The 24811-nt window shown below is 47.1% G+C and overlaps 1 protein-coding gene across 6 annotated transcripts in view; it reads right to left on the bottom strand.

Annotated features, from left to right (window-relative positions):
• ADAMTS17 (ADAM metallopeptidase with thrombospondin type 1 motif 17) overlaps window positions 1-24811 on the bottom strand; it is a 317548-nt gene that overhangs the window by 104710 nt on the left and 188027 nt on the right. For all 6 annotated transcript variants that reach the window (XM_057494727.1, XM_036878662.2, XM_036878663.2 and 3 more), the window contains exons 13-14: window positions 16393-16559; window positions 8797-8924 (exon numbers count right to left, since the gene is read on the bottom strand). In XM_057494727.1, the coding sequence (XP_057350710.1) occupies window positions 8797-8924; window positions 16393-16559 (295 nt within the window). The remainder of the gene's footprint in view (window positions 1-8796; window positions 8925-16392; window positions 16560-24811) is intronic.

Genomic DNA, 24811 nt, shown 5'->3' with positions numbered 1-24811 from the left:
AGCTTCTGTTTCCCCATTCTGATCATCAGTATATTAACCTCAACTTCAGTGGGTTGCTGTAAAAATGACCTCTCCTCTGGTTTGGGAACAATCCAGGTTCACTGCTCGGGGCCTGCTGAGGGGGGGGCACCGTTAGGGTAGATGGGGGTTACACACAGGCCATATTCACTCTAAGGGGCTGGGGACCATCACTACCCTATCTGAGCAGAGTAGTGCTCAACAGGTAGTTGTCCTCAATCCCTTTTCTTTTAGAGAATCCCTGCTTCTTCCAAAAAAGGAGGAGAGGGAATAAGGTAAGCAGGACCACCTTCTTCCCTCTGTCCCTCCTGGTGGGAGATGCACCTCCCACTAGGATTCAGAAGCTCACCCACTGGGGGGGCTTCCCCAGAATATCAGGCAGCCCCCACTTGCATGTCTGTCCCAGAGGGCTTCTCAGGTCAGGTGCAAACAGGGACACATGCAGGGACACCCTTTGAATGAATTCTTTGGGATACCCAGGGGCTGGAACAGTTTTGCTTGTGCTCTGTCGCCTCTGCTTGGTACAATTTTAGGTGCTGAGCGCACTGGAGGGCAGGAATGTGTCTGAATGACAATAACTCTGAGAATCAAATAACAATAGCCAAACTAATCTGCCAATGGTGGCATTTTCTCCCTTTACTCAACAGTGAGTGCAAGCAACACAGGATATTCTTAGAAGGGGTGGGATTTGTTTTTCTCAAACGGAAGCACTCATAGGATATAATAATTCAAGTCATAAATTATAAACATCAGAGGAGCTTTAACAGTTGTATTTGTGAAGCTTGGTGCTCTGAGAAGATGAATAAACCAAAAGAAACTCCAAACAATAAACTCTGGAATCTTCTCATGTTGTCCTAGTGGTCCCTGGCAGTTACTTTTCTACATACACTAGCAATCCCTTCTCATTACTTCGGAGCTTTCAAAGCGGGCCTTAAAGTTCCCGGTCAGCATCTCCTGGTCAGAGCCCTGTTCTGCTGCCAAGTCAGGGTGTGCGAGGCACTCAGGGGAGGACACTGCACGGGGCATAATTAATCCAAGGAACTGGTGGGGGGAGCACATGTTCCTTTTGGTACAGGCGGTTCCTGTGAAACATGCAAAACTCCTAGAAAGCTGCAGGGTTCATGACTGGGTGCTGGAGGATGGTACGGAATGGGCCATGGATGGCGCACTGTGAGAAATACCTATCTTTAGTGATTTGAAAGCTGGCTTCTGCCCCCGGAATCCTGCCCCTGCTCAATGGAAGATTACTAGTGACATAAAACCTCCTGGCCACCACAGTCAGTGGCCATTTCTCCAGCCTCATCCTCTCTGACCTGTCACTCCACAGCATCTGACAATGTGCAACTGCCTCCTCAGCTTCGGTTGTGCATATATTCATTCGCCCAAAGCACCACTACCAGATGCCTGCTACCTGCCTAGTCTAGAAATGCGGGTGTGCAAGATCTCCAGAGAAGCCAACGTGGGAACAAGATGGTGCACACATGGAACAGGTGCTGGGGCAGAGGCCCCTGAAGACATCGCAGAGGCCAAGGAGGGGACAGGTGTCAGAGAAGGCTCTCCCGCACCCTTGGATGCTGCCTCTCTCTGCTGGTGTTCTTGACTCCCTGAAAGTGGGCAGCTTCCCGAAGGCTGCCCTGAACCTTCTCTGATTTTTCTTGATAATTCCACCTTCTCCTTGGACTTCAAGACTCACTCATACGTGGACAGCTCTTAAACCTCGCACTCGCCACCCTGCCCAGGCTCACAGACTGCAAGTCCGCTGCCCCCCTCCCTGGGCTCTCTGGCCGAGCCCCCGAGCCCAGCGGGCACACACTGAAACACGGGCTCCAAAGCTGCTCACTCCTGCCCCTGGCTACCCTCTTTGAACTGACAGCCCCAGCCACCTTCGCAGGCACCTGAGACTGAGACCTCCGAGCCATTTCTGACTCTCTCTTCCTGACACTTTCAGGCCAGTCTGGTGGCTCTGTCCCCTGAAAACCTCTAATGTCTATGGTCATGGCCACTGCCTAGTTCAGACCCTCATTACTCAGAACATGACCTGCTGTATTAGTTTTCTCCCCACTGCTGTCGGATTAATCTTCACCCAACAGTGAGAAGATCCGTGGCTGTGGACCCCACTGCCGATGGCGTGTGACCATGCTTAGGAATTCCAGACCCTACGTGATCCCATCTCAGCTGCTCACCACCTCGGCTTTACTCCTCCAAACACACTACCTCCCAGCCCAGCCCCGGCAAGCCCATCGCCTCTCAGCTGGTGGAATCGCTCGAACAGCCCCCTGACTGGTTTCCCAGGTCCCATGCAGGCCCCACCATAGCCAGTTCTCTATATAACTAGGATCACTTCCCTCCTCTGCTTCAATCCCTCCACTCCCACCAGAAGAAAACCCAGGTTCCTGCCAAGGCCTGCCAGGCCTTGTGTGGCCCAGGCCCCGATTCCTCTGCCCTTGCTCCTGCCCCTCTGGCACCCGCCACTCCAGGCTCCTGTTTCTGGAATGCACCAGCCTCGTTCCTGCTGCCTTCTGCCTGGAGCAATCAGCCCTCACATCTTCTACAGGCAGGTTCTTCCACACACACTGTCTCTTCAGAGAGACCCCTATGCCATTCACAGTCTTCCTCAGCTACAACCCCTCTCCGTAGCTCTAGGACACTATTTCTGCTTCACACATACCAGTCCACACATGATCATGTTTGTGAGTTTACATGTTTCTTGTCTGTACATTGTGTGGGGACAGACACCCCCTCGGTCCTGCCCACCACCACATGTGCATCAGCTGTCAATCATGCCTCTCCCTTTGTATGTCATGTTGTCCTAGCGGTCCCTGGCAGTTACTTCTCTACATACACTAGCAATCCCTTCTCATTACTTCGGAGCTTTCAAAGTGGGCCTTAAAGTTCCCGGTCAGCATCTCCTGGATGGAGCCCTGTTCTGCTGCCAAGTCAGGGTATGTGAGGCACTCAGGGGAGGACACTGCACGGGGCATAATTAATCCAAGGAACTGGTGGGGGGAGCACATGTTCCTTTCGGTACAGGCAGTTCCTGCAAAACATGCAAAACTCCTAGAAAGCTGCAGGGTTCATAACTGAGTGCTGGAGGATGGTACGGGAAGGGCCATGGACGGTGCAGCCATTTAGACTGTGAGCACATGGAGGGTGGTGTCTTAGAATTCTTGGTATTCTTCTCCCCCACCCTGAAGAGCACAGTGTTGGGCACAAAGCACGTGTCCAATAAACGCATAAAAACGATCATCTCTTTTTAGGCTGGGCACCTGGGCAAAACTGGGACGAGGAGACTCTGGGTTTCAGAATGGGTCCTCTGGGCACCAGCCTGACAGCACAGGTGCAGCTGGGGTGTATCTGAACTCCTGGGACTGTCCCGTACAGGCTTGAACAATCTTCGCTTTTGTCTTTTTGTTGTTGCTTGTTTGTTTTCTGCCTGGGAGAAGCACTTGCTTTCTTCAGCCTAGCAGTTCTCTTTCAACAACTGCCTCATCTTCTCTCTTTTGCGGGAGAGATGCCACCGACTTCCCATGGGAATGTTAAGTGGACACTTGCAGGACAGCGGCACAGCCCTGAACCCGGTGTCTCCTGGGCTCCTGGGTTAGTTCCACCCCCCCGTGCTGGGCTCCTCTTCCTCTTTCTGGACTTCACTCATTTGGTTAAACTACATGTCATTTCTTCAGAATGGTTGCATGGAAAATAAAATTTCCGAGTTCCCCCATGTCTCAAAATAATTTTGCCCACACACTTGGTTGATAATTTGGCTGTATACACAATTCTATAATTATCTCAATTTTCTGCCAGGGTCAGCTTTTCTGTTTGTTTTTCTTCGTCTTTCCCGTTCATGCTGATGGTTTTCTTCAAACAGCTGATGATCTCTGACTGACCGCTCATCTTTGAGAACAGGGCACATAAAAGCTAACTGAGTGAGCTCTACATTAGAGGGCGGGAGGTGTCCTGTGGTAGCTTCCATTGGGACTGCTGGGAGGAGAGCTGGGGTCACCCATGAGCCCAGCAGGGTGGGCGCTGAGGTCACACACCTGCTCCAGTTGTCCAGGAACCATTTCTAACACAACTTTGGAGAGAAGGCCCCTCATAGTTTGGCTGAAGATCATCATCTAACAGCCACTCAAGCTCCAAGCGCAGGGCCAGGCATGCTCAGCCGTGTTAATGAGCCTTTAACTTATCTCAAGATCTTCAGCCTCACTGTCACCCTCCGTCCCCAAGTCCTAGATTCCCTCAGGCATTTTGCTTTCCTGTCAGTTGAGACTTTCCATTTGCTGCAGTTCTGGCCTCGGATGCTTTGTTTCTTCAATGAAACGTCCATCTACTTCCATCCTCCAGAAAGAGGTGGTGTCTTTCTCTTGCCGCAGGGTGGCCTCTGCTTCTCTTCACCATTATGGTTGGGCCATACTGCCTGTCCCACTGGGTTAGTGGAGTCCTGGGGTGGGACAGGAGTGGACGTGTGGTTCACAGTCTGCTGGCTTCATCCAGAAGTTGTTACGGAAGGTTAATCCAATACAAGGGGTGCAGGGGATGACTTCAGAGTTATAGGCACTGTTATTCATAAAGGTTCAGCACCAATAGTCACGGCACTTCAGTGATGTCAGCTGCAGGGTCATGATGTGGAGAGAAGCAGCAACAATGAGGGGATTTAAAATACAGGCCCATGCACAAATACTTGGTGTATTTTCCTGCATGCTGGTTATCCCTTCTTTATGAAAGGGGACTCCGAGGCCAGAGTCTCTTAGAATTCTCTTAAGTTCCACCAGTATTTCTAATGGCCTAATAGACCACTGTATACAAAATGGAAGGTCAATGAAATCTGGACAGTTCAATGGTCCACTGAAAGGGGCTCCAGGTTCCAAAATCATTCAGGTCCTAAGATCAGGTCACCCATCCACCATCTAATCATTTCTTTCCTCCTTTTGATACATAATCAAAGGCTCTTCTCCAAGCTAGTTCCTGAGGAAACACAGGTAATCAGAAACAATCCCTCCACTGAAGAAGTTTTCAGACCCTGAAGATGTTCCATTTTGGTGCTTATCAAGCCCAGGATGTATACACAGGTTAGGGTCCCAAGGAAGTGTGACCCTCCTCAGAGTACACTGGCTACAAGTGTTCATAAGCTGATAGGTCCTTAAAGAAAAGCCAAGTATATGTGGTCTTGGGTATATTTCGATCTGTCCAGCAGTTTGGCTCACCCACTGAGGGTCAGTAGCCCCGAGTCGTGCATTAGAAGCACATAAACTTGGTGTCTTTGCTTTTGGAGGCCAACAGTAGGAATCATTAATGATGGGATTCCTGATTTACAGAGACTTGCTGAAAAATAGACAATGTTTGTGTTTATTCCCCCAACTCGCTCCCACTTTTATGAGTGCTGTTAAGTTTCATTTCAGCATGTTAAGTAATTTGTGACTCACTGAAATGAAACTTAACTCGGTCCTCATAAAAGCAGAATAAAATGGTATTTCCATGTTTCATGTTATGGTTTGAATCAGCTTGCTATTTGGAGCCTAGTGGAATCTACTCAAAATGCCATTTTGGAGCCTCTTGTCCCATCCATTCCCTCCCACCTAGCTGCTATGTTTCTCAAAATTTACCAGAACTACTCTGGCTACCCCAAAATAGCAAAATTTATGGCTGAGGGGAACAGAGGAAAAAGCTAGTAAATGAACCATGGCAATATTTCTTTAAGTGCTATCTAACATAAAATGTGGATAATTTCTACCTTTTACCTGTTATCATTAGATAATTATATCAGTGAATAGGTACAGATCCTCTGCTCACTAAACCCCTGAGATTTATATATATATATATATATATACTATCACTGTTCCTCTCTTTTCCTTGCTTTACTCATTCACAAGTACCACAGGAATCTAGAATATTCCATTTTGGCAATTACTGTAACTAGACATACTGTATTTGTATTTAATTTCTTTTAATCTTATTTAAGTATGCTCCGTTTTATTATAGAACTTCATTAGCTACGACTTTCCAAATTTGGAGTTTCGTGAGTATTGACTTCTCAGTGGGCTAAAGTTAACGTTTATAGTTTCCTTCTGAAGAACGAGTACTGTTAGAAAAATTACAGATGGTATTTTTAACTTCCTTCAGAAAACAAGTCATTTCTCAGGGTTTTCATCTCATGAAGGGCTTTCAGGTAGTTGCTATCACTGCCTACCGGGAAGATGGTAGCCTTCAGTTACTAGAACTGGTGGGCTGCCTGGAGGCAGCGGCACTGGGGACACATCTACACAGGGGAGACAGTACTTTTGAGAAATAGCAGGCAGGGGTCTTCGCATCCACAGGGTGAGGTTCCAAGGAGCATGAGCCCACCCACCGGTCATAGAGGATTGGGAGAGGTGCCACTGTTTACATCTCTGTGCCCCGGGGTGCCTGCCTTGAGGGGTCAGGCCTGCTTAGTGCTAGTTTCAGGGCAGGGATCAGTAACTGTAATGATGATGGTGACAACGGTAAAGGCATTTGTGATGGTCGGGGTGGCATCTGGGACCGGGAAGCCGAGTGTACCCAAGTCATTCCCACCACACCCAAGTGCTGGGCAGGCTCTGGCCTGATGATGTTCTGATGACCACAGACTTACGGCTACTAAAATATCTCGAGTGGTGTCTCGTCCCTGTTGAACTAACTAAATAACTGCAAGTTTTGCTGTCATGGTCCAGGGAAGATTACCTACTTGAAAAGGCTGTGACTAGAACCGACGTGTAGAGGGGGCCTGCTGGCACACATCGCTGAGAGTGCAAGTCATGGCTGCCCACTTAACATGCACCCCACCGGCCAGAAAAATCTCAGGACTCTTAGAAATGCCTCCATATTGGCAAGAACTCTGCAGAGATGCTGGCAAGAAGCTAGAGGTGGCTCGCCTGGTGCTACTCTAAAGGGCTCAAGTGTTTTAACTTGGGATATTGTTACTAATGAAACGCACATCATTGGGTTGCAGGACGGCCTGTGCAAGTGTGTAATTTAGGAAGGAAGCAAGTCCTGCACTTGGCTTGCAAGCAGGTTTACAGAGAACCACCAGCAATTCCTCATTTCAGTAATAATGATACCTTTTTCCTACTGCATGAGGCTCTGCACATTCTTTGCACAATGTGGCCCAGCAGAGGGCCCAGCTCCACCCCCATCCTTGCCTCCTTCCTGGGGAGGACCCCCACCAAGTCTCTTGGGCACCAAGCGTCTACACCCACACAAAACTGTATTTCATAACAGAGCCAGGCCGTGCCGAAAGGAGTCTGGATAGTGTCAAGCTTTTCTCTGAAAACCCCAGTTTGGGACTAAGTTGGACTTTGCAGGGAGAAATATCCACTAGGGTTGAAATCATTGGCCACAGGAATCATCCTAGAAGTTGTCTTTGTGTCTGTACCCCCTTGCCCGTCTCCCCTTTACTCCATCTCTTCTTCAATCACCCAAACCTTGCTGCCTATGCCTGAGACCACGCACTGGGAAGGGAGAGAACAAAGGAGTTCTGTGGTCCTCCCAGGGGGTGTGGGCCTGAGGCCTGGAGGCAGGTTTCTGGTACAACTGTAGTTAAGGGGGCTGTCGGTTTCTTCACTCCCCCTACCCCCACCACCGTGGCCCCTGGAACTTACAAGTCTTCAAATGTTTTTAACATTTCCCTGAAACTGATCATTACAGATATGTGTCAATTTCAGGAGGTACGGGGATCCTGCATCATGAACAGCCAAGCAGCAGTTTCTCTTTTCCTAGTAAAATCAGTGGCCCTTGGTGACTGGACTCCTTGAGTAGTTCTCACAAAGGTTCTGGTCAATGGACATGGAACAGGGAAAAGCAAGAGTCAGAGGAAAGACCTGGTTTTCCTTTGCATGCCAAATGCACAGCAATCTGCCTGCTCAGGGCTCTTGGAACCCCAATATCCTCCAGCTCTCAGTGGGTTTGCCTGCTGAGGACACAGCCGAGAGAGCTTGGCCACAATAATAATGTGAGCACACGTCCAAGCTCGGCAGGGAGGGCCCCTTGAGGCTCTCTCGTGACAGGCTCAGACAGAGTGGGGTCATAAGGAAATACCTCTCTATAGACACTGGACCCCCAGCCTCTTGATCCCTCACCACAATCCCAGCTGCTGCACCACATCAGGAGGACACCCATTCTGATGGACACAGAGGGCAGAGTCACCTTTCCACTAGACCAGGGCAGGCCTGGCTATAGGTGGGCCCCAGCTCAGACGGATTTAATGCAGGTGGAAGGGGCACTTCCTTCCTCTCTCCCTCCTTTCTTTGTCTTATTAAACAATGTTTATCATCATTTTAATGAACTATCGATTCCCAATATCAGGATAGGTTTGGGGATGATAGTCCTGCGGGGGGAGTGGTCTCTAAAAGCCAGGCATACTGAACCTCCCCTGCTTAGTTATTACTTGTGCAGGAGTCTGCTTAGTTCTACTGTCTTTTGTAGCTAAACAGAGCAGAGCTTGTCCAAACACATGTTTGTATACTATTTTCCAGTCTCACCTTAGCATTCTATCTACTATTCCCTTTGCCATCATACGTAAAGTTATTTTAAGATTTTTATATTCTTGCCTTTATTCGATTCCCAGTTGGCCTGCAGTTACCGCTTCATGCCTGGTCCCTGCTGAGGAAGGAGGCTATGCCAGGCTGCAGAGGGCAGCGCCACTGGGGCCTTCTTGAGAAAACCCATTCCCCCACACCTGCCCCAGGCCTCCACTCCAGCCCAAGCCCCTCTAGGGAGAGGGAGCCTCCCTTTCAAAGCCCTGGCAAGGACACAAGGAAAACACATCACCTGGCACCTGCCGTGTACACAGAGGTCGATCTCGTAGGGCCCACAGGGTGTGCCATCCAGGACTCTGTCAGCCACCAGCAGCGGGGACTCCTTCCCAAGGGGTGAGCAGTAGAGTTCGCACGGTTTATCTGCAGAAAGAGAGGGAGGTGGATGTTGGTATGGAAAGGGGTGTGCGGGACATGCAAGGAGCAGGTGAATGTGGGCAGCGGGCCAGGCCAAGAGCAAAGAGGTCGTCATGGATAAAGGTCATAGGAACCTGGTGCACATGGTTCAGAGGCATGCACCTGCCCCCTGGAACATTTGGCACAGCAAATAAAGATGCTCAGATTCAGGTGAATGACAGGTGAGAGCTCTGTGGGCTTTTCTTCACCTTGTTCTCTTTTTCCTTTGCAAAGATATAGTATTTCCTTTTCCTTAAAGCAATAAAAATACCAGACTGAACAAACATTTTGCTGTGTGTTAACCTCTAAGTTGAATGAGTCCCAAGGGTGAGCTCGGGAGCTGCTCGTGGCATGGAGATGGGAAAAGGAGAAGGTGAGTGAGAATGCCTCTGGGTAGGGGGGAGCAGGTCCCATGGGTGTCTCCACAGCGGTGGCTTTTGCTAAAAGCTTTAGTGCTCCCCCAGTGGCTAGATAAAAGCTGCAGGGCTGTGACATGTGGCAAGAAGGTTCTGGAAGAAACTGAGCAGGAGTAAGGTACAGAAAGAGGACAAAGGGGCTTCTTATAGGGCAACTTATAAGAGCCATGTCACCACGCAGGATGGAAACCCAGGTTTCTGCTGCTCCTGGAACCATGTGAGCTCCCAAAACATGCCAAGCTCTCATGCCTTTACCTAGGCTGCTCCCTCTACCTGGAAATGCCTCCATGCCCTTAGGTTTCTGGAAGATTCCTATCACTACTCCACAGCTCTCTTCTCTCATGCCATCTCTGACTTGGAATCTCCACCTGTGCTGTGCACGTACCTCCATTAAAGTCCTTCGCCATTATGCTACTGTTTATAATTGAGCAACTACCACATACACGGGAATTTTTATAAGGTGGATCCCATTGCTAAAGGAGTTTGAAAGGGATGAGTTGTAATTTCTTTAGATTGAAGAAATGGTGGGACTGGGGGCCCTTTGAGGACAAGGGACCAGGCTTTCATCTCTTATTCCCAGGCCAGGCCCAGGACCCAGCTCACAGGACTTTGTAAATATATCTTTCCATTTAAACTTTAGAATAAGTTTGTCAATATCCCCAAAATAACTTGCTGAGATTTGACTGGGATTGCACTGAATCTGTAGATTAAGTTGGGAGGAACTGCTATCTTGACAATTCTGATTTTTCCTATTCATGGACATGAAATATCTCCCCATTTCTTTCATTTCATTCATCAGAGTTTTGTAGTTTTCCTCATACAGATCTTATATATATATTGCTAGACTTATACCTAAGAATTTCATTTTTGGGGTGTTAATGTAAACAGTATTATGTTTTAATTTCAGACTCAACTTGCTCATTGCTGGTATATAGGAAATTGACTGACATTTGTACATTTACCTTATATCCTGCAACCTTGCTATGATTGCTTACTAGTTCCTGGAGGATTCTACCGGCCCCACCCTGATTCTTTCAGATGTTCTAAATAGATGACCATGTCATTTGCAAATAAAGATAGTTTTATTCTCTCACTCCCAATCTGTATTCCTTTTATTTCCTTTTTTTACTGCATCAGCTAGGACTTCCAAGAAGATGTTGAAAAAGAGGAATGAGAAGGGGCTTCCTTGCCTTGTTTTTGATCTTAGTGGGAAAGCTTCAAGCTTATTTTTGAATAAATGAATGGATTTTGTTCCTTTGTATGTAACTGAAAAAGAAGAATGTACCCTTTACTCTCTTTCCTTAGACACCTAATTCTAATGTCATTTATGTTATTAGACCTCCAGAGAAAGAAACGCCAACACCTTAGTAATGCTTCTGCTGGGCCCTCTGACTCCACTACAGGCCTTCCCCAGGGGTCCTTATGGTGGTCTGAGGTGAGCAAGGGCAGGGGTAGAAAAGGGCTTCTGTTGCTGACTTGGCTTTAGAAGATCCTGGCACCCCAGCTGAGAAGTTCTTATGGTAGATGTGCTGTTTCCCCCAGGCTTGGGGGCTTTTGTTAGTGGATAGCATTCACTAACTGCCACTGTGCTCAGCAGAGCTTGCACTTTTTTGACAAGATTTGACAAAATTTTTGAGGTGCTCTTTGGGACCCCGAGGTTTCCTGTGGGCAGGTTGGGAGGTACTGGGAGAGTTGCAGCACAACAGTCTGCACAGATGGGGAGATCTTCTCCATACACTGGGTTTCTTCTGTTTCACTGGAAGGAAAGGTCCCTTGGCTGAGGCAGTCTGAAAATTATGGATTGCAATTACCTTTACATTGAAGTGTTGCCTCAATACTTGGAGTAACAGCTTTGAGGTGATTCATTCAATAGCAATAATAATGATGCTGACGGTGATGATGATAAAATCATGAATAACACTTATTATCCACTATGTGCCAGGCAGCATACTAAGTGGTGTCTATACGTTTCATGTGGGTGCTGTCATCATTCAGTCAAACAGATGAACGCACGAGGCTCAGAGAATGTGCACTGCTTGTGCAGAGTCCCTCAGCTGGACCAGACCCTGGCCTCTTTGCCCCATTTTGGTTTTCTTGCTACTGTTTTTTCTTTCTGAATAGAAAACACCAGGGACCAAAAATATCAAAGGGCGAAATGGTGTTGCTGCAAACAAGCCACCAATGTCATGGCTATTTCCGGCTTGTGAGTGTATACTCTGATTTGAGCAGAAATGGAAATGAGATGTGGGGGGAAAAGTAAAGGCTCTTTTGAGGTACGTTAGAGAGACCAGACTTGGGAGAGATGAAGATTGTTTATCTGGGCTCTTTGGTGTGAACATCAGGGAAGGAGAGACTCTGCAAAGCAGGGTGGCCCAGCCTCCGATGGGGCGATGCGGCCCATCACTTCCGGCAAAGGTACACTCAACTCCACCAGCACTCAACTCTGCCACCTGCAGGCACTGTCCACTTTGGCCTGGGAAGTCTGGGGATGCACATACTCCCGAACAGAGTTTGGAGGTAATAATACTTCCTTCATCTGCTCAGCTAGAACCTCCTCCATTTGTCCATCTCCTTTTCGAGGACTCTGCTCAGAATTCAGGGCACCCCACACCGCTAGGAAGACATAACGCCATCTTCCAAAGAGGCTCAGAATAACCTTCACAAAGCTTGAGGAGGCCCTGGGCCCCTCAAAATTCCCTGAATATTCCCCTCTAGGCTGCCTTGGGTGGGCAATTACTCTCCTGATAAATAATAGCATGAAGTGCCAGGATTTGCTTTGGGCACCGTGTCAACACTCTTACATCCTTGATAGAATGGTAAGAGAGCAAATCTCAACAGTAACACAGCCACACATCCAAGGAAAGAAACTTGGAGCGTCCCTCCCTCCTGCATGGCTGATGTGTGCTGAGACGAAATTCTGATCGAGGCTAGACCGTCTGCAGTGGGTCCTGGCTTCTCACTGGTCAGCCTGCAAACAGGACTTTATACTTGGACAGGGAAGGGGAGGGGACATGGGCTCAGGGGCTTGACTGCCACATGATCACATCTTCTTGTTGGTGGCTTAGAGGAATCCCTCTGGTGCATTCCAGTGAAGTGGACACTTGTGGCTCTTAGTACTCTTGCTGTTCTCTCTCCGCCAGTGATTACAAGGTCTTACTAAAGTGGAGACACCATTTAATTTTGAGGCCAGCACAAGTGCTCACCCCAGGCTTGCCTTGCTTTTGTGGGAGATAAGAAGGCTTATCTGATGCTAAGGAGGCTGATAAGGAGGCTGCTCTGCCCCCACACCCCAAAAGCTGCCAAGCATGACCCCACAGCCAGGTCTCAGCTGACTGGACCAGCAGCGGTCAGCTCACTCTAGCTGGACCAATCCAAGTCTCTCTCCTGGGAAATCAGCACTGAAATTAAGATACAGAGAAACAGGGAGGCCTTGGTGGTTGGTGGATCCCAAAGAAATCTACACTCCCTTTCCCACAATTCAGAAATTCAAAAAGCTCTGAAAACTGCCAGCATTTTCCTATATTTGTGGCAAATACATTTGGCAGCAAAACCAGATTTGACTGACATGGGGCCATTGGTTGTGTTCAGCATCCCATTTAGAGACTGTTCATGGGTTACCTGGTAAGGTGTTTATGTATGTGACTACGGGGTGCTTCCTTGGGGTTATTAAATAATATATGGTTGATGCACTGTTATTATGTTTCTACTACCCAGCCCCAAAGGATTAGGATAAGGGATGAGGACTTCAATGAAAGGTGCCATGGGCTGCCCATTAGCCTGCATGCAGACAAGTTGGGAGAAAGCCAGTCTACAGCAGAGGCAGGAAAAAAGGACTCACAAACACAAGCTGTAGAGGGCATGGAGCAAAGATCCTGACATCTTGAGAGGCCCTGGCCTCAGACCCTCATCCTGGCCCTTGGGCCTTTGAGACACATTGCAGTTTGCAACAATTTCTTTCTTTTTCATTAAGTGACTCCAGCCAGCTTAGACAAGTTGGAGCTGGAAGGCACTATCATACCCTCTGTCCCCCTGGGAGGCTCTGTACCCCCCAACCCAGAGCAGGTTCTGCCATGCTGGGAAGGAGGAGCTAGGAATGTACCTCTGTGTCCAGACATGGCCTTTGCCAAGCCCTCTGACACTTCAGCGGGCGTGCAGCCTGCTGGCCGAGGCAGGGAAGACTGAACACTTGAAGGTTTCTAACTTAAATGAGATTCCACAGGGAAAGCAGAAATGGGGTGGGTTTGGCAGTGGGCCATCTCCATGGGTTTCTGTCTAAAGGCTTTCCCATTTAGAAATATTTTCTAAGGAGAGTCTTTGTCTTCCTTTGGAGGTGGTATGAATTTGTGGTCCTGAATCCTCCCTTGGAAAATCTACCTCTGCAAGAATTCCCTTTTTTTTTTGTCGGTAAGAGAAAAAAGAAAAAATATAGCTTCCCCCTTGCTTGAACCATGCGTCATCCGCCAAAGAATTCCGCAGCGATAGCAATGCTATGAATAGGGCAGTCATAATGGCCTTCAGAAGAGTCCAGAGCCCAACCACAGGAATCGTTCCTATCATGGCTGAGCTAGAATTGTGCCCTTTATAAACCGAATTCTGAGAGGAACACTTACAATCCATATTCTCCCCTTGCCCTGTGAAATTGGCCGTTTATTATTTTGTTTTTATCCTCGTGAAATGCTCCTTAAAGGAAAATAGCTGACTTCTGTTTATATTTGAGAAGGAAATGAAACCAAGTATGCAAGAAGTCATGGCGATTCCACTCCAGAGCGGGACCGTAATGAATGAGCTGCCCTTGCAAAGCCCTGAATTTGGGGTCTCTCCTTCCAAGGCAAAGTGCTTCCTGCTTGTTAGCCGTCCGTATAAAAAGGGTTGCACTTTTCTGAACAATGGTGGTAGCGCCCTGGCTATACTTCATTGCTTTGGCAAAAAGACACAAAAAGCGAGTGGGTGAAAACACCTTCTGGACACAGGGTGCCTCCCAGAGAGCTGCCCCGCTGGGCTGCCTGGAGGGCTTCTGGGCAGACAGCAGTCTGGGCCACTGTGATGATAAGGGAACTGAGTTGCTCAGTGATCCAAAAGTGGTTAGAAGTAAAACAGAAGTTTAATCTGGACTTGGAAAAATCTGTGGAAAAATAGGCATTGAAGTGGGATTTCTGCATTGAATAAAGGAGGCAGGAGAACTGAAAAGCAGAGTGGGAGACCAAGGAAAGAATAACAACTCTGGGCCCACGGCGGAATGGAAATAAGAATGGGGCGCGTCTGTCTTCAACCTGACCTCTTCTTGCTCCTGAGAAGTGGGAAGGACATGACAGAAGGCCTAGGGCGTCTTTATCTAGCAGTCTGGGGATGGCTGAAGGCTTGGGAATGGGACTGCTTCTCATCAGAACCGGCCACTGCGCTGCAAACGCGGCAGCTCCTGCCAGGGCTATCTCCTTCCAGATTAGGGGTCTAACGTGCCTGAGACATCTGGAAACCTCAAGGCAAGACACTGAGCCTGAGGGTCGTGTGTGAGCCCCGCCCTCTGGGCCTACGTGTTCCATCTGAGAGGGTGGGCCTCTGCTCCCCCTCATCTGCAGGGAAAGCTGGGCATGTGGGGCTGCACCACTCCTGAAGTCTGCCACTCAGGCAGCAGTGCAGTCATAATCACTCAGCTCCCAAAGGTGATGTGCTTTTTAGAAAAGGCAAGTGTCGGGGAGCTTCCCGATGCTTTAAAATGAGTCCTCGGCTGGATGGGCTGGTATTACCCACTCTGATTTAGAACATCCCGTATCACTTTACAAGTCAGTTCAAAGTCAGTGGGTCAGGTTGTTGGGTTAAAAGCTGCAGGTCTAAGGCCGTTATTCTACGTGATGGCTGGGCCTGCCCCTGCAAAGCTAGGCACTTGAATTTACAATAGCAGACTACAGAACACAGAAGTCAGAGGTTCTTCAGATCACAGGCAAGGAACCTAAGACCTGGCACAGGATCCTCAGTCTCTTGCAGAAACTTCGGAGGCCATGTAAAAATCAGGCCCAGTTGCCTTAGTTCTTGTTAAAGCTCCTCACTCGGTACTCATGAAATCGGGCTTTCTGTCTTACCGGAATACTGGAAGCCAGATAATAGCTGCTTATTTTCTCAGTCAGGTCCTCCGGAACTGGGGTCAGCTCCCTCCATGTTTCTCATCAGCTGCAGGAGCTTAGACATGTCATGTAACCTGTAACCTCTCATCGGCACAGCTTGCTTTTGCATATTAAGTGAGCTGATGTATGCAGAGCTAACGTGTGCCTGGCACACGGTGTGCTCAATAAATGGGACCATCTTGCCATTGTGATAACACAGACTTGTTTCTTGAAGATGAACAGAATTTTAACAGTAAAAACCCTTCACTAGGTCCTGGCAGTCCTTATCAGCGATAAACAGATGTCACAAATCCTACAGACCCAATCCTAGACCTAGAATTTTATCAGCCACAGGAAATGCTTGCAACAGCCCAGTGGGCAGAATCTCTTCATTTGGGAGAAAGCTCTTGGAAAGAAACTGTGACCTGTGCTTATTATCATCTTCACTAAGTTGTAAACTGTCCTCAAATGTCTTTCCCAAATTCTCTACTTAAGGCCTGAAAGCCAACCCAAAATGAACCAAGAAAAGAAATGCAAAAAAGTATCAGCATTGAAAGGGCCACAGCAGATACACAAACCCAAAGCCTGACTCCTGCAGAGCCTCACTCTCCTCTAAGTTGGCCCTGGGCCCCTCAGCACATGGCACTAGACAGCAGGCTGCCAGCACACCCTCCTTGATGCAAATGGGGCTGCTGGAGGAATCTGGTCTGCTGCCCACCTTGCAGCTGCTTTTAGGAAATCCAAGTTCAGTCCCACTGCTCAAGAAGCAGGTCCACGGCTGACTTGGGCAGGAGGCCTGGAGGGTGCTGTTGGGTGACCGCTGAGGTAGGGGGGTGCCCTGGGTGTTTTCCTAGGAGGTGTTTACATTCTTGGGACAGGGAGGAGGGAGGCCACCGTGAGAGGACGTGCTGTGTGCCTTACCGTCAACCACCACTGCTGTGAGCAGGCCCTTTTTCTTGTTGCTCAGTCGGTCGTGCGTCTGGCATTGCTGGTCTCGGAAGCTGGGCAGGCCCTTGGGGCAGGGCAGGTTCTCGCAGACCGCATGCTCCACGCTGGCACCTGGGCAGTGCGTGCCTCCAGGTCCAGGGCTATGAGGAACAGGATGGTGTGTGTTAAACAGACTGCATGGCAAAAATAGCAGGGGCATCTGATTTCTGCCTCTTGCCAGAATGGGGAGGAGCTGGGCAAGGTTTCCAAAGCTATGCCCTCTGCTCTCGCACACCTCTCTCAGCAGTTTCAGTCCCCTGCTGATAGCATGTTTAAGTGAGCCATCAGAAAAACGCATCCAGGAACTGTAAATCAAGGTTATTTGGAAACAGAATACAGTGAGTATCAATCAGTTCAGCAAGATGCACAAATTGCGTCTTTCATCTGAACTTACAACTTGGCCATCTGTAACCCTGAAAATCCCAAGGCGAAGTCTTGGTGTACATGTTACATTGTTTTGCTTTTGTCGTCTACAAAATGAAGACCTTTAAATGGTTCCTCGGTACTCCGAGGTCACTAAGTTTCAGGATGAGTAAATAAATAGCTCTTGCTTACTGTATAATGAAAAGAATCAAAATGATTAATTCACTTGTTCATGGGCTTTGGGCAGAGACTGGGCAGCAACCTTTACCTGGCCAAGTAGGAGGCCACATGTGATTGATGACGTGATCCTGGGTCCTAGGCACTCTGTGCTTAGCCTGGGGTTTTAAGCAGTTCTGGAGACCCAGTTGTGCTCTCCGGCCAGGTCCACGCACGTGAGGGGCATCAAGGAGGAGCAGTGGGACACTGGCTTGGCTCCGCCCTGGTCTCCTGTGAGACCCCCGAGTGTCCTCCTAGGACTCTGACCTGGGCAACCTCAAAGGTTCCCTTCATCTCTGTGAGGCCAAGACCGTCCTGCTGGAGTGAGATTGCTCCCTCCCTGCACTTCTTACTGGAGTTCAGCATGCTGGAGAGAAGAGCACAGATCACAACCGTTCTGCTCAGTGGCCTTTCAAAAATTACGTGCACCTGTTGGCTGGATGGCAGTTGGACACACCAGCCATTTCATTTTGAGCATTTCACTTCCTCCCTTTATCACTTCTCATTTTTGGACAGTGAGGCTGCCCTGTGATCATTGCCTTAGGGGAGAGAGATGATGGCAGACGGTGGCAGAAGATGAGGCTTCTGTGTCCCAAAAGTCTATACCCGGGGTCCACAGACTTTTTCTGCAAAAGGCCAGCTAAGTGGCTATTTTTGGTACTGTGGGCCATGCAGGCTCTGTCGCAGTGACTCAACTCTGCCACAGTTGCATAAAAGCAGCCAGGGACAGTGTGTAAATAAAAGGGCATGGCTGTGTACCAATAAAGCTTTATTTACAAAAAACCAAGTGGTAGGCCAGATTTGGGTCATGGGTAATAGTTTGCCAGCTTGTGGTCCACGTGATGTGTTGGAGATAACATTTGAAATAGGAGAAAAGGCTCCCCTCATACCTCTGTGCCCACCTGTACATTCCAGACAACATTTCTCTCACGAGGGGCTGGAGGCAACCGAGAGTGATTATACACACGGGTGGCCCCAGCGAGGGGCCCTGAGTTTTGAACACCAAGAATGGCAAGACCTCTCTAAGGCTTATGGGATACAAGAACAGGTCCTTGGTTCATTTTCCTGCCCAGAGCACCAGCAAGGCAACTGGGTCTCAAAGAAATAACTGCATGGCAAATAGATGGAGCATCAGCAGCCTCCCCAAGAACACAGGACCCAAGTGCTGAGGATGGTAGATGAATGGATTCCTGTGCCACAAGAACAGTGTGGAAGGAACAGAGAGAGCAGTCCACGAAAAGCCATGTGGACCAGCAGGAGGGACATCTGCTCTGTTGCAGCTGAGTTCCATGGCTGGGAATGGGGAGGAGAGAGGTGAGGCAGCTGATGCTGTATAGTAAAAACTTATGGGTTGAATTGTGTGTGTCCTTCCTAAAATTCATATACTGAAGTCCTAACCCTCACTCCCTCAGAATGTGACCTTATCTGGAAGATTTGTGCACATATAGGTAGTTAAGATGAGCTTGTTCTAGAGTAGGGTAAGCACTTAGTCCAGTCCAACTGATGTTATAAAAAGGGGAAATCTGGAGACAGAGACACACAGGGAGAATGATGCCTTATGCAGATGCAGACAGAGATCTGGGTGATGCTCCTGTAGTCTAAGGAAGGCCAGTGACAGCCAGAGAACCACCAGGAGCTGGGAGACAGCAAGGAACAGATTCTCCTTCACGGCCCTCTGAAGGAACCAACTCTTCCAACATCTTGATCTCAGGCCTCCAGCCTTCAGAACTGGGAGAGAATAATTTTCTGTTGTTTATGACACCCAGTTAGGGGCAGTTGGTTATGGCAGCCCTAGAAGATGAATACACCAGACACCCCAAGGCCCAGATGTGTCCTCACTGCATCTTAGAAGTGGCCTCTGGCAAATGGGGCAAAAACTTCTGAAGTGATTAGAATCCAGTATGGACTAAAAGGGAGTTCAAAAATACAAATAAGCTTGGTTTGTAGAAAAATAAAGGAAGCTACAATGCCTATAACACCTTAGGATATGGACTGTGATTTGCGTGTGTCATGTGATTAACTTCCTGAGTTGCCATCTGGCTGTATTTTAGTTTCCATTGTATCCATCACTATCAATTGCTTTTTCCAGATTTACACCTGACTGACATTCATATACCAACTTTATGGCTCACAGCAGGTGGATAGAGAGGTTGGGTGAGACATAAGAGAACTCCTGGATCCAGAAGAGAGTGGGCAGCTGGGGGGAGGCCCCATGTGGCTCAGGGTGCCTCCCTCCTGAACTCTGGTTATTGTGTTGCTTCTTCCCGGCCCAACCTTCTCTCACAGGCAAGGCCCTTTTCAGTCTCACAGCTATCTTACTGTCCCCTGCCCCTAACTCTCTGCCCATCCTTAAGGCCATCTCCACCTTGCAGCTGCATTTCATTCCCACCTGGATCTCTCCTGACCCCGCTTGGGTCTCTGCTATGTGGCTTATCATCAAACTTGTGAAACGATGAGCCAGATTCCTGTCTTTCTCCCATTCTTCTGCAGCCTCTTAGAAGGGAAACGTGCACAGGCTGGTCTTTAATAAATAGTAGTTAGACTGAATTGAACTATATTATCAGAATTTAACTTAAAATGACCAAAAGAGAGAGCAATATTTGGGAGTATGGTAGAATAAGAAGCACCAGGAATCTATCATTCCATCTAGACAATTGCACTAGCAAAAACTGTGTGAGGTAGCTATTTCAAAACTCTAGCATCTATCTGAAGTCTCACGGCCTCCAGGAGAAAGCTTGACTGGTAAGTTGCAGTTAATTATGATCCATTTCAGTCTTTAGTGTGGTAGTGGTTATCTGTCCCTCACTCTTCAGCCCCATGGCAGACAGCTGTGCCTGCATTCCTGGCACGGCTTGCTGGATCTGGGGTGGACAAGGACCTTGCCCTCCAAATATCAGGGTTCTGTGTTCTGATTGCTCAGTGTAGCTTTTGATCTCTGAGGTGTGGGCACAGAGGCTGGCCACCATTGTTGCAATTCCTCCCCACTGGAGTGGCTTCCAGGGAATTTCAGTGGCTGGCAATAGTTTTTTTTTCCTCTTTCCCCCCTTTTGGGAGCCAGATACTTAAAGAGTAAGCCATTTGAAAGCAACTGCACCTATGGGAAAATTTAGAAAGCCACTAGGTTTGCCCAGGAAAGATGAAGGCTCATAAAAGGCCCGAGAAGACCTTATACTTTCATGTTATGCTGATCCCGAGTACAGAGAAAATTGTAAGAGTCAAATATCCAGTTTTCAACAAAAATATCACAAGGCATACAAAGAAATAAAGTAAAACCCATTCAAAAGAACAAAATATGATGGCCGAAATTGTGCCCAAGAAAGCCAAGATATTGGGCTGACTAGACAAAGATGTTAAAACAACTGCCTTAAAAATGCTCAAAGTGCTAAAGGAAGACATAGACTAAGACAGGAAAATAATGTATGAAGAAAATTAGAATTTCAATAAGGAGATTGAAATTATAAAAAAGGAAACAAATGAATTCTGGAGTTGAAAAGTAAAATAATGGAAATCAAAAATTCACCAGGTGAATTCAAAAGCATATTTAAACAGGAAGATGGAAGAATCAACAAATCTGAATATTGGATAATTGAAATTATTAAGACTGGGAAGCAAAAAGAAATTTAGGTGTGAACAGAGGGCATCTATGGGAAACTACTAAGAGGACCATCACACTGTGTGAATCTCAAAAGGAGAAGAGAGAAAGGAGTGGAGAGGCAGTTTTAAGAAATACTGGCTAATAACTTCTCCAATTTGAAGAAAGACATGATTCTAGAAACCCAAGAAGCTCAACAAAATCCAAGGAGGATAAATATACTAAGACACATTATAATTAAACTGTCAAAAGAAAGCAGCAAGAGAGAAGCAGCAGACAAGAGGTATACAAGAGATCCTCAATAAATTATAAACCTATTTCTCATCAGAAACCTTGGAGGCCAGAAGGCAGTGGGTTGATACATTCCAAATTTTTCTCACAGAAAAAAAAAATCTGTCAACTAAGAACTCTATATCCAGCAAAACTGTCATTCAAAAAATGAAAAGAAATTAAGACATTTCAAGATAAACAAAAGTTGACTTTTTTTTTTTTTTTACCACCAGAGCTGCCCTACAAGAAATGCTGTAAGTCCTTCAAGAGAGTCCCTCAAGTTCAAATGAAAGGGCAGTTGAAGGAAATGCAAAGTCATATGGAAAACTAAAGATCGCCGGTCAAGCAGGCATGATGCTAAGCATTGTGGGTACAATGTACTAGAGAGACATCAGAGGAGGACCTGGCTGTTCTGTCTGGTCTGTGTGTGATTTCTTTCAGCAGACTCCTGGGGTGACCTGTGATGCCTGCCACCTCTCTCTAGGCAGCATTCATCCCAGAGGCAGCTTCCAAGCACACAAAAGCCTTAGGAAAACCCCCAGCCCAGACTCAGATGCCATTTTTCTCCTTGGACAGCTTTCCATGACACCCCCAAGTGTGATTTTCCAGATAGTTCCACCAGCGCAGCACCTCTGTAAACTTCTCCCTCATCTCGTGAACTCTGGCTGTGCTCTCTCCAACAAAGTCAAAGGAATTTCAGCCCTGGGTGTATACGTGTGAGGTGGGCACCCACATCCATATTTGTTCCTTCCTTGGGTATACTATGCCTCAGACCTGAAGATAGTAGCCATTTCCTATACTTGTTCTTCCAGTGTTCTGTTGAGTTCTTTGTACCTCTTAGGTACTAATTCTCCATTATTCCAATCATCAGTTACAGCTAATGTTTTTTTAAATTAAACTTGCCTTGTTCAAAAAAAAAAATGACCCAAAGATTGATTTTTCTCAGTTTTCCTCTGGGTCACTACTTGGAACAACATGGGAAAAGCAATGAAGCAATCCGTGGCCGTGTGATTTGCTACCCAAATCACCCCAGTGTTGGCATGCTGATCCAGGACTCTGCACTCAGTCCACTCTCTTCATGACTGTGTCTGTAATATAGGTCACCAGGGCATCAGCATGGGCTTTCTGGGTACACACTGGAGTGACAGAAAGGGGACCTCCATACACACTATGAAGAAGATGGAGGATAATCTTTGTGGAGGAAGGGTGTGAAGGCCAAAAAATGGCCTACAAACACATTCTGGGAGAGGACTTCAAGGAGGGACCCAGCTTCCCCCAGGAACCCATGCTAGGTACGTGGGCCAAGCCTGAGGTGTACCGACACAGGGCCTTCAGAAGACGCTGTGGGCAGCTAGCAAGCACAGGTAGGAGACATCACCCTCCTACAAAGTCTGAAGAGAAAAAGGCTGGGTTCTTATTCCCCCCTGGGAAATGTCTATGAGCTATGCCACCTGGATAAAATAAAAAAACATCTAGGAAGACCAAGACAACAGAAATGTTAAAATAACAGAATTTGAGGTAGAGTTGTCCATTTTTGAAGGCTACAGGTAGGCAAATACCCTTCACTCACTTTCCCACAAGGGCTAGAAGGCACAGACAGGCCTGCTGGGCTCCACCACACAGTCTCCAAGGCCTCACAGGTACTCACTGAAATGGCAGAAGAGGTGCCAGCAAGTTGAAACTGCATCCTGAAGTGAGGTAGTTACCTGAGGACATGAGTGAGAAGCCGCAAGGATAGAGGCACTGTCACAGAAGCAGCGATATCAGGCTAATCTGCCCAGGGGGCTTACACTCTGCCTGCTCTTTAAAACCACTGCCTCATTAAATCTGCACGAAGATCCAAAGGGGTTCCTGACTGCATCCTTCGGATGAGAAAACTGCAACTCCAATATGTTAAATAACTGCTCACTGGGTAAGTATGAGGTGGTGTGACTCCTGGATGCATCAGGGGAGGGCTGGGAAGGGGGTTGCCCATCAGCTATTGTGGGACTAGGTAGCCAGCCAGACCCACTGACAGTCACCTGCAAGGTAGTGCATTTTTCAAGATGCTTCTCCAATGCCAATCCCTGATTTCTATTTGTTCTCTATTAGGACTTTCTAAACATGAATAAAGTAGAAGTTTAGCTTTAAAACCAAATGACTTGAACAGGCACTTCACAAGAAAAGATATCCATGCCAATGGAGAAAAGACAGTCTCTTCAATAACTGGTGTTAGGAAAACTGGACAGTTACATGCAAGAGAATGAACCTGGATTACTCTGTAATGCCACATACAAAAGTAAACTCAAGATGGATTAAAGACCCAAATGTGAGACATGAAATCATAAAACTCTTAGAGGAAAACATAGGCAAAAATCTCTTGAGCATAAGCATGAGCAATTTTTTTCTGGACATGCCTCCCTGGGCAAGGAAAACTAACGCAAAAATAAACAAGTGGGGCTACATCAACCAAAAAGCTTCTGTACAGCAAAGGACACCATCAACAATGAAAAAAAGAGGCATCCTACAGTGTGGGAGGATATATTAAAATGATATATCTGATAAAGGGTTAACATCCAAAACATATAAAGAACTTATACAGCACAATACCAAAAAAACAAATAACCCAATTTAAAAGTAGGCAGAGGAGGTGAATAGACATTTTTCCAAAGAATGAATACAGATGGTCAACAGGCACTTGAAAAGATACTCCACATTGCTAACCATCCGGGAAGTGCAAACCAAAACCACTGAGATATCATCTCATACAGTATGTCCACTATCCAGGAGACAAGAAATAACAAGTGTTGGTGAGGACGTGGAGAAAAGAGAACTCTTCTACACTGTTGGTGGGAATGTAAAGTGGGGCAGCCACTATGGAAAGTAATATGGAGGTTCATCAAAAACCAGAAATAGAAATACCATATGACCCAGTAATTCCACTTCTAGAAATTTACCTAAAGGAAACAAAATCCCTAATTTGAAAAGATAGATGTGCCCCTATGTTTATTGTGGCATTATTTACAATAGCGAAGATATAGAAGTAACCAGTATGTCTGTTAATAGATGAGTGGATAAAGACAATGTGGTGCATATGTACAATGGAATATATTCTCAGCCATAAAAAAGCACTGCCATTTGCAACAACATGGTTTAACCTAGAGGGTATTATGCTAGTGAAATAAGCCAGGCAGAGAAACACAAATGCCATATGACTTCACGTACATGTGGAATCAAAATCAAGACAAAACAAAATGAACAAACAGCAGTAGACTCATAGACACTGAGAAGTGACTGTGGTTACTATGCGGGAAGGGTTGGGATGGATGGGTGAAATAGGTGAAGGGGATAAAGAGGCACAAAATCTCAATCATAATATAAATTAGTCACAGGGATGAACTTACAGCATAGAGAATATAGTCAATAGTTCTGTAAAATCTTTCTATGTTGACAGATGGTAACTACACCATTTGGGGCGAGGCTTTAATGATGTGCGCAACTGTCAAATCACTATGTTGTGTACTTGAAACCAATATAATATTGTATATCAACTATACTTCAATAAAAATATTTTTAAAAATGAAAAAGAAATAGAAAGGATATCCAAATGGCAGATACAGACAAGATTGTTTATAACGGAAATGCAAATGAAAACCTCAGGGAGATACTGTTACACCTCCCACCAGAATGGCCAAAAAGGAAAAGACCGACACCACCAAGTGTTGATAAGTCTGGAGAGCAAGTGAAAGCTCACTGTTGCTCAGGGCAGTAGAGACAGGATGGCTGCTCTGCAAAATCAGGTCCTCATTTGGTCACACAGGTGCACACTGGGAGCCAGCGACTCCCTCCTGCCAGGCGAACCCACATCTGCACAGGTGCCCGACCTGTGTTCCTCTGCAATGAGCAGCACTGAGCCAAATGCCTCCATCTAGG

Source organism: Manis pentadactyla, chromosome 18 (assembly GCF_030020395.1).
Source record: "Manis pentadactyla isolate mManPen7 chromosome 18, mManPen7.hap1, whole genome shotgun sequence".
NCBI classification, from domain to species: Eukaryota; Metazoa; Chordata; class Mammalia; order Pholidota; family Manidae; genus Manis; species Manis pentadactyla.
The sequence above is the reverse complement of the archived record's forward strand: the minus strand, read 5'-3'. Positions and strand labels throughout refer to the sequence as shown.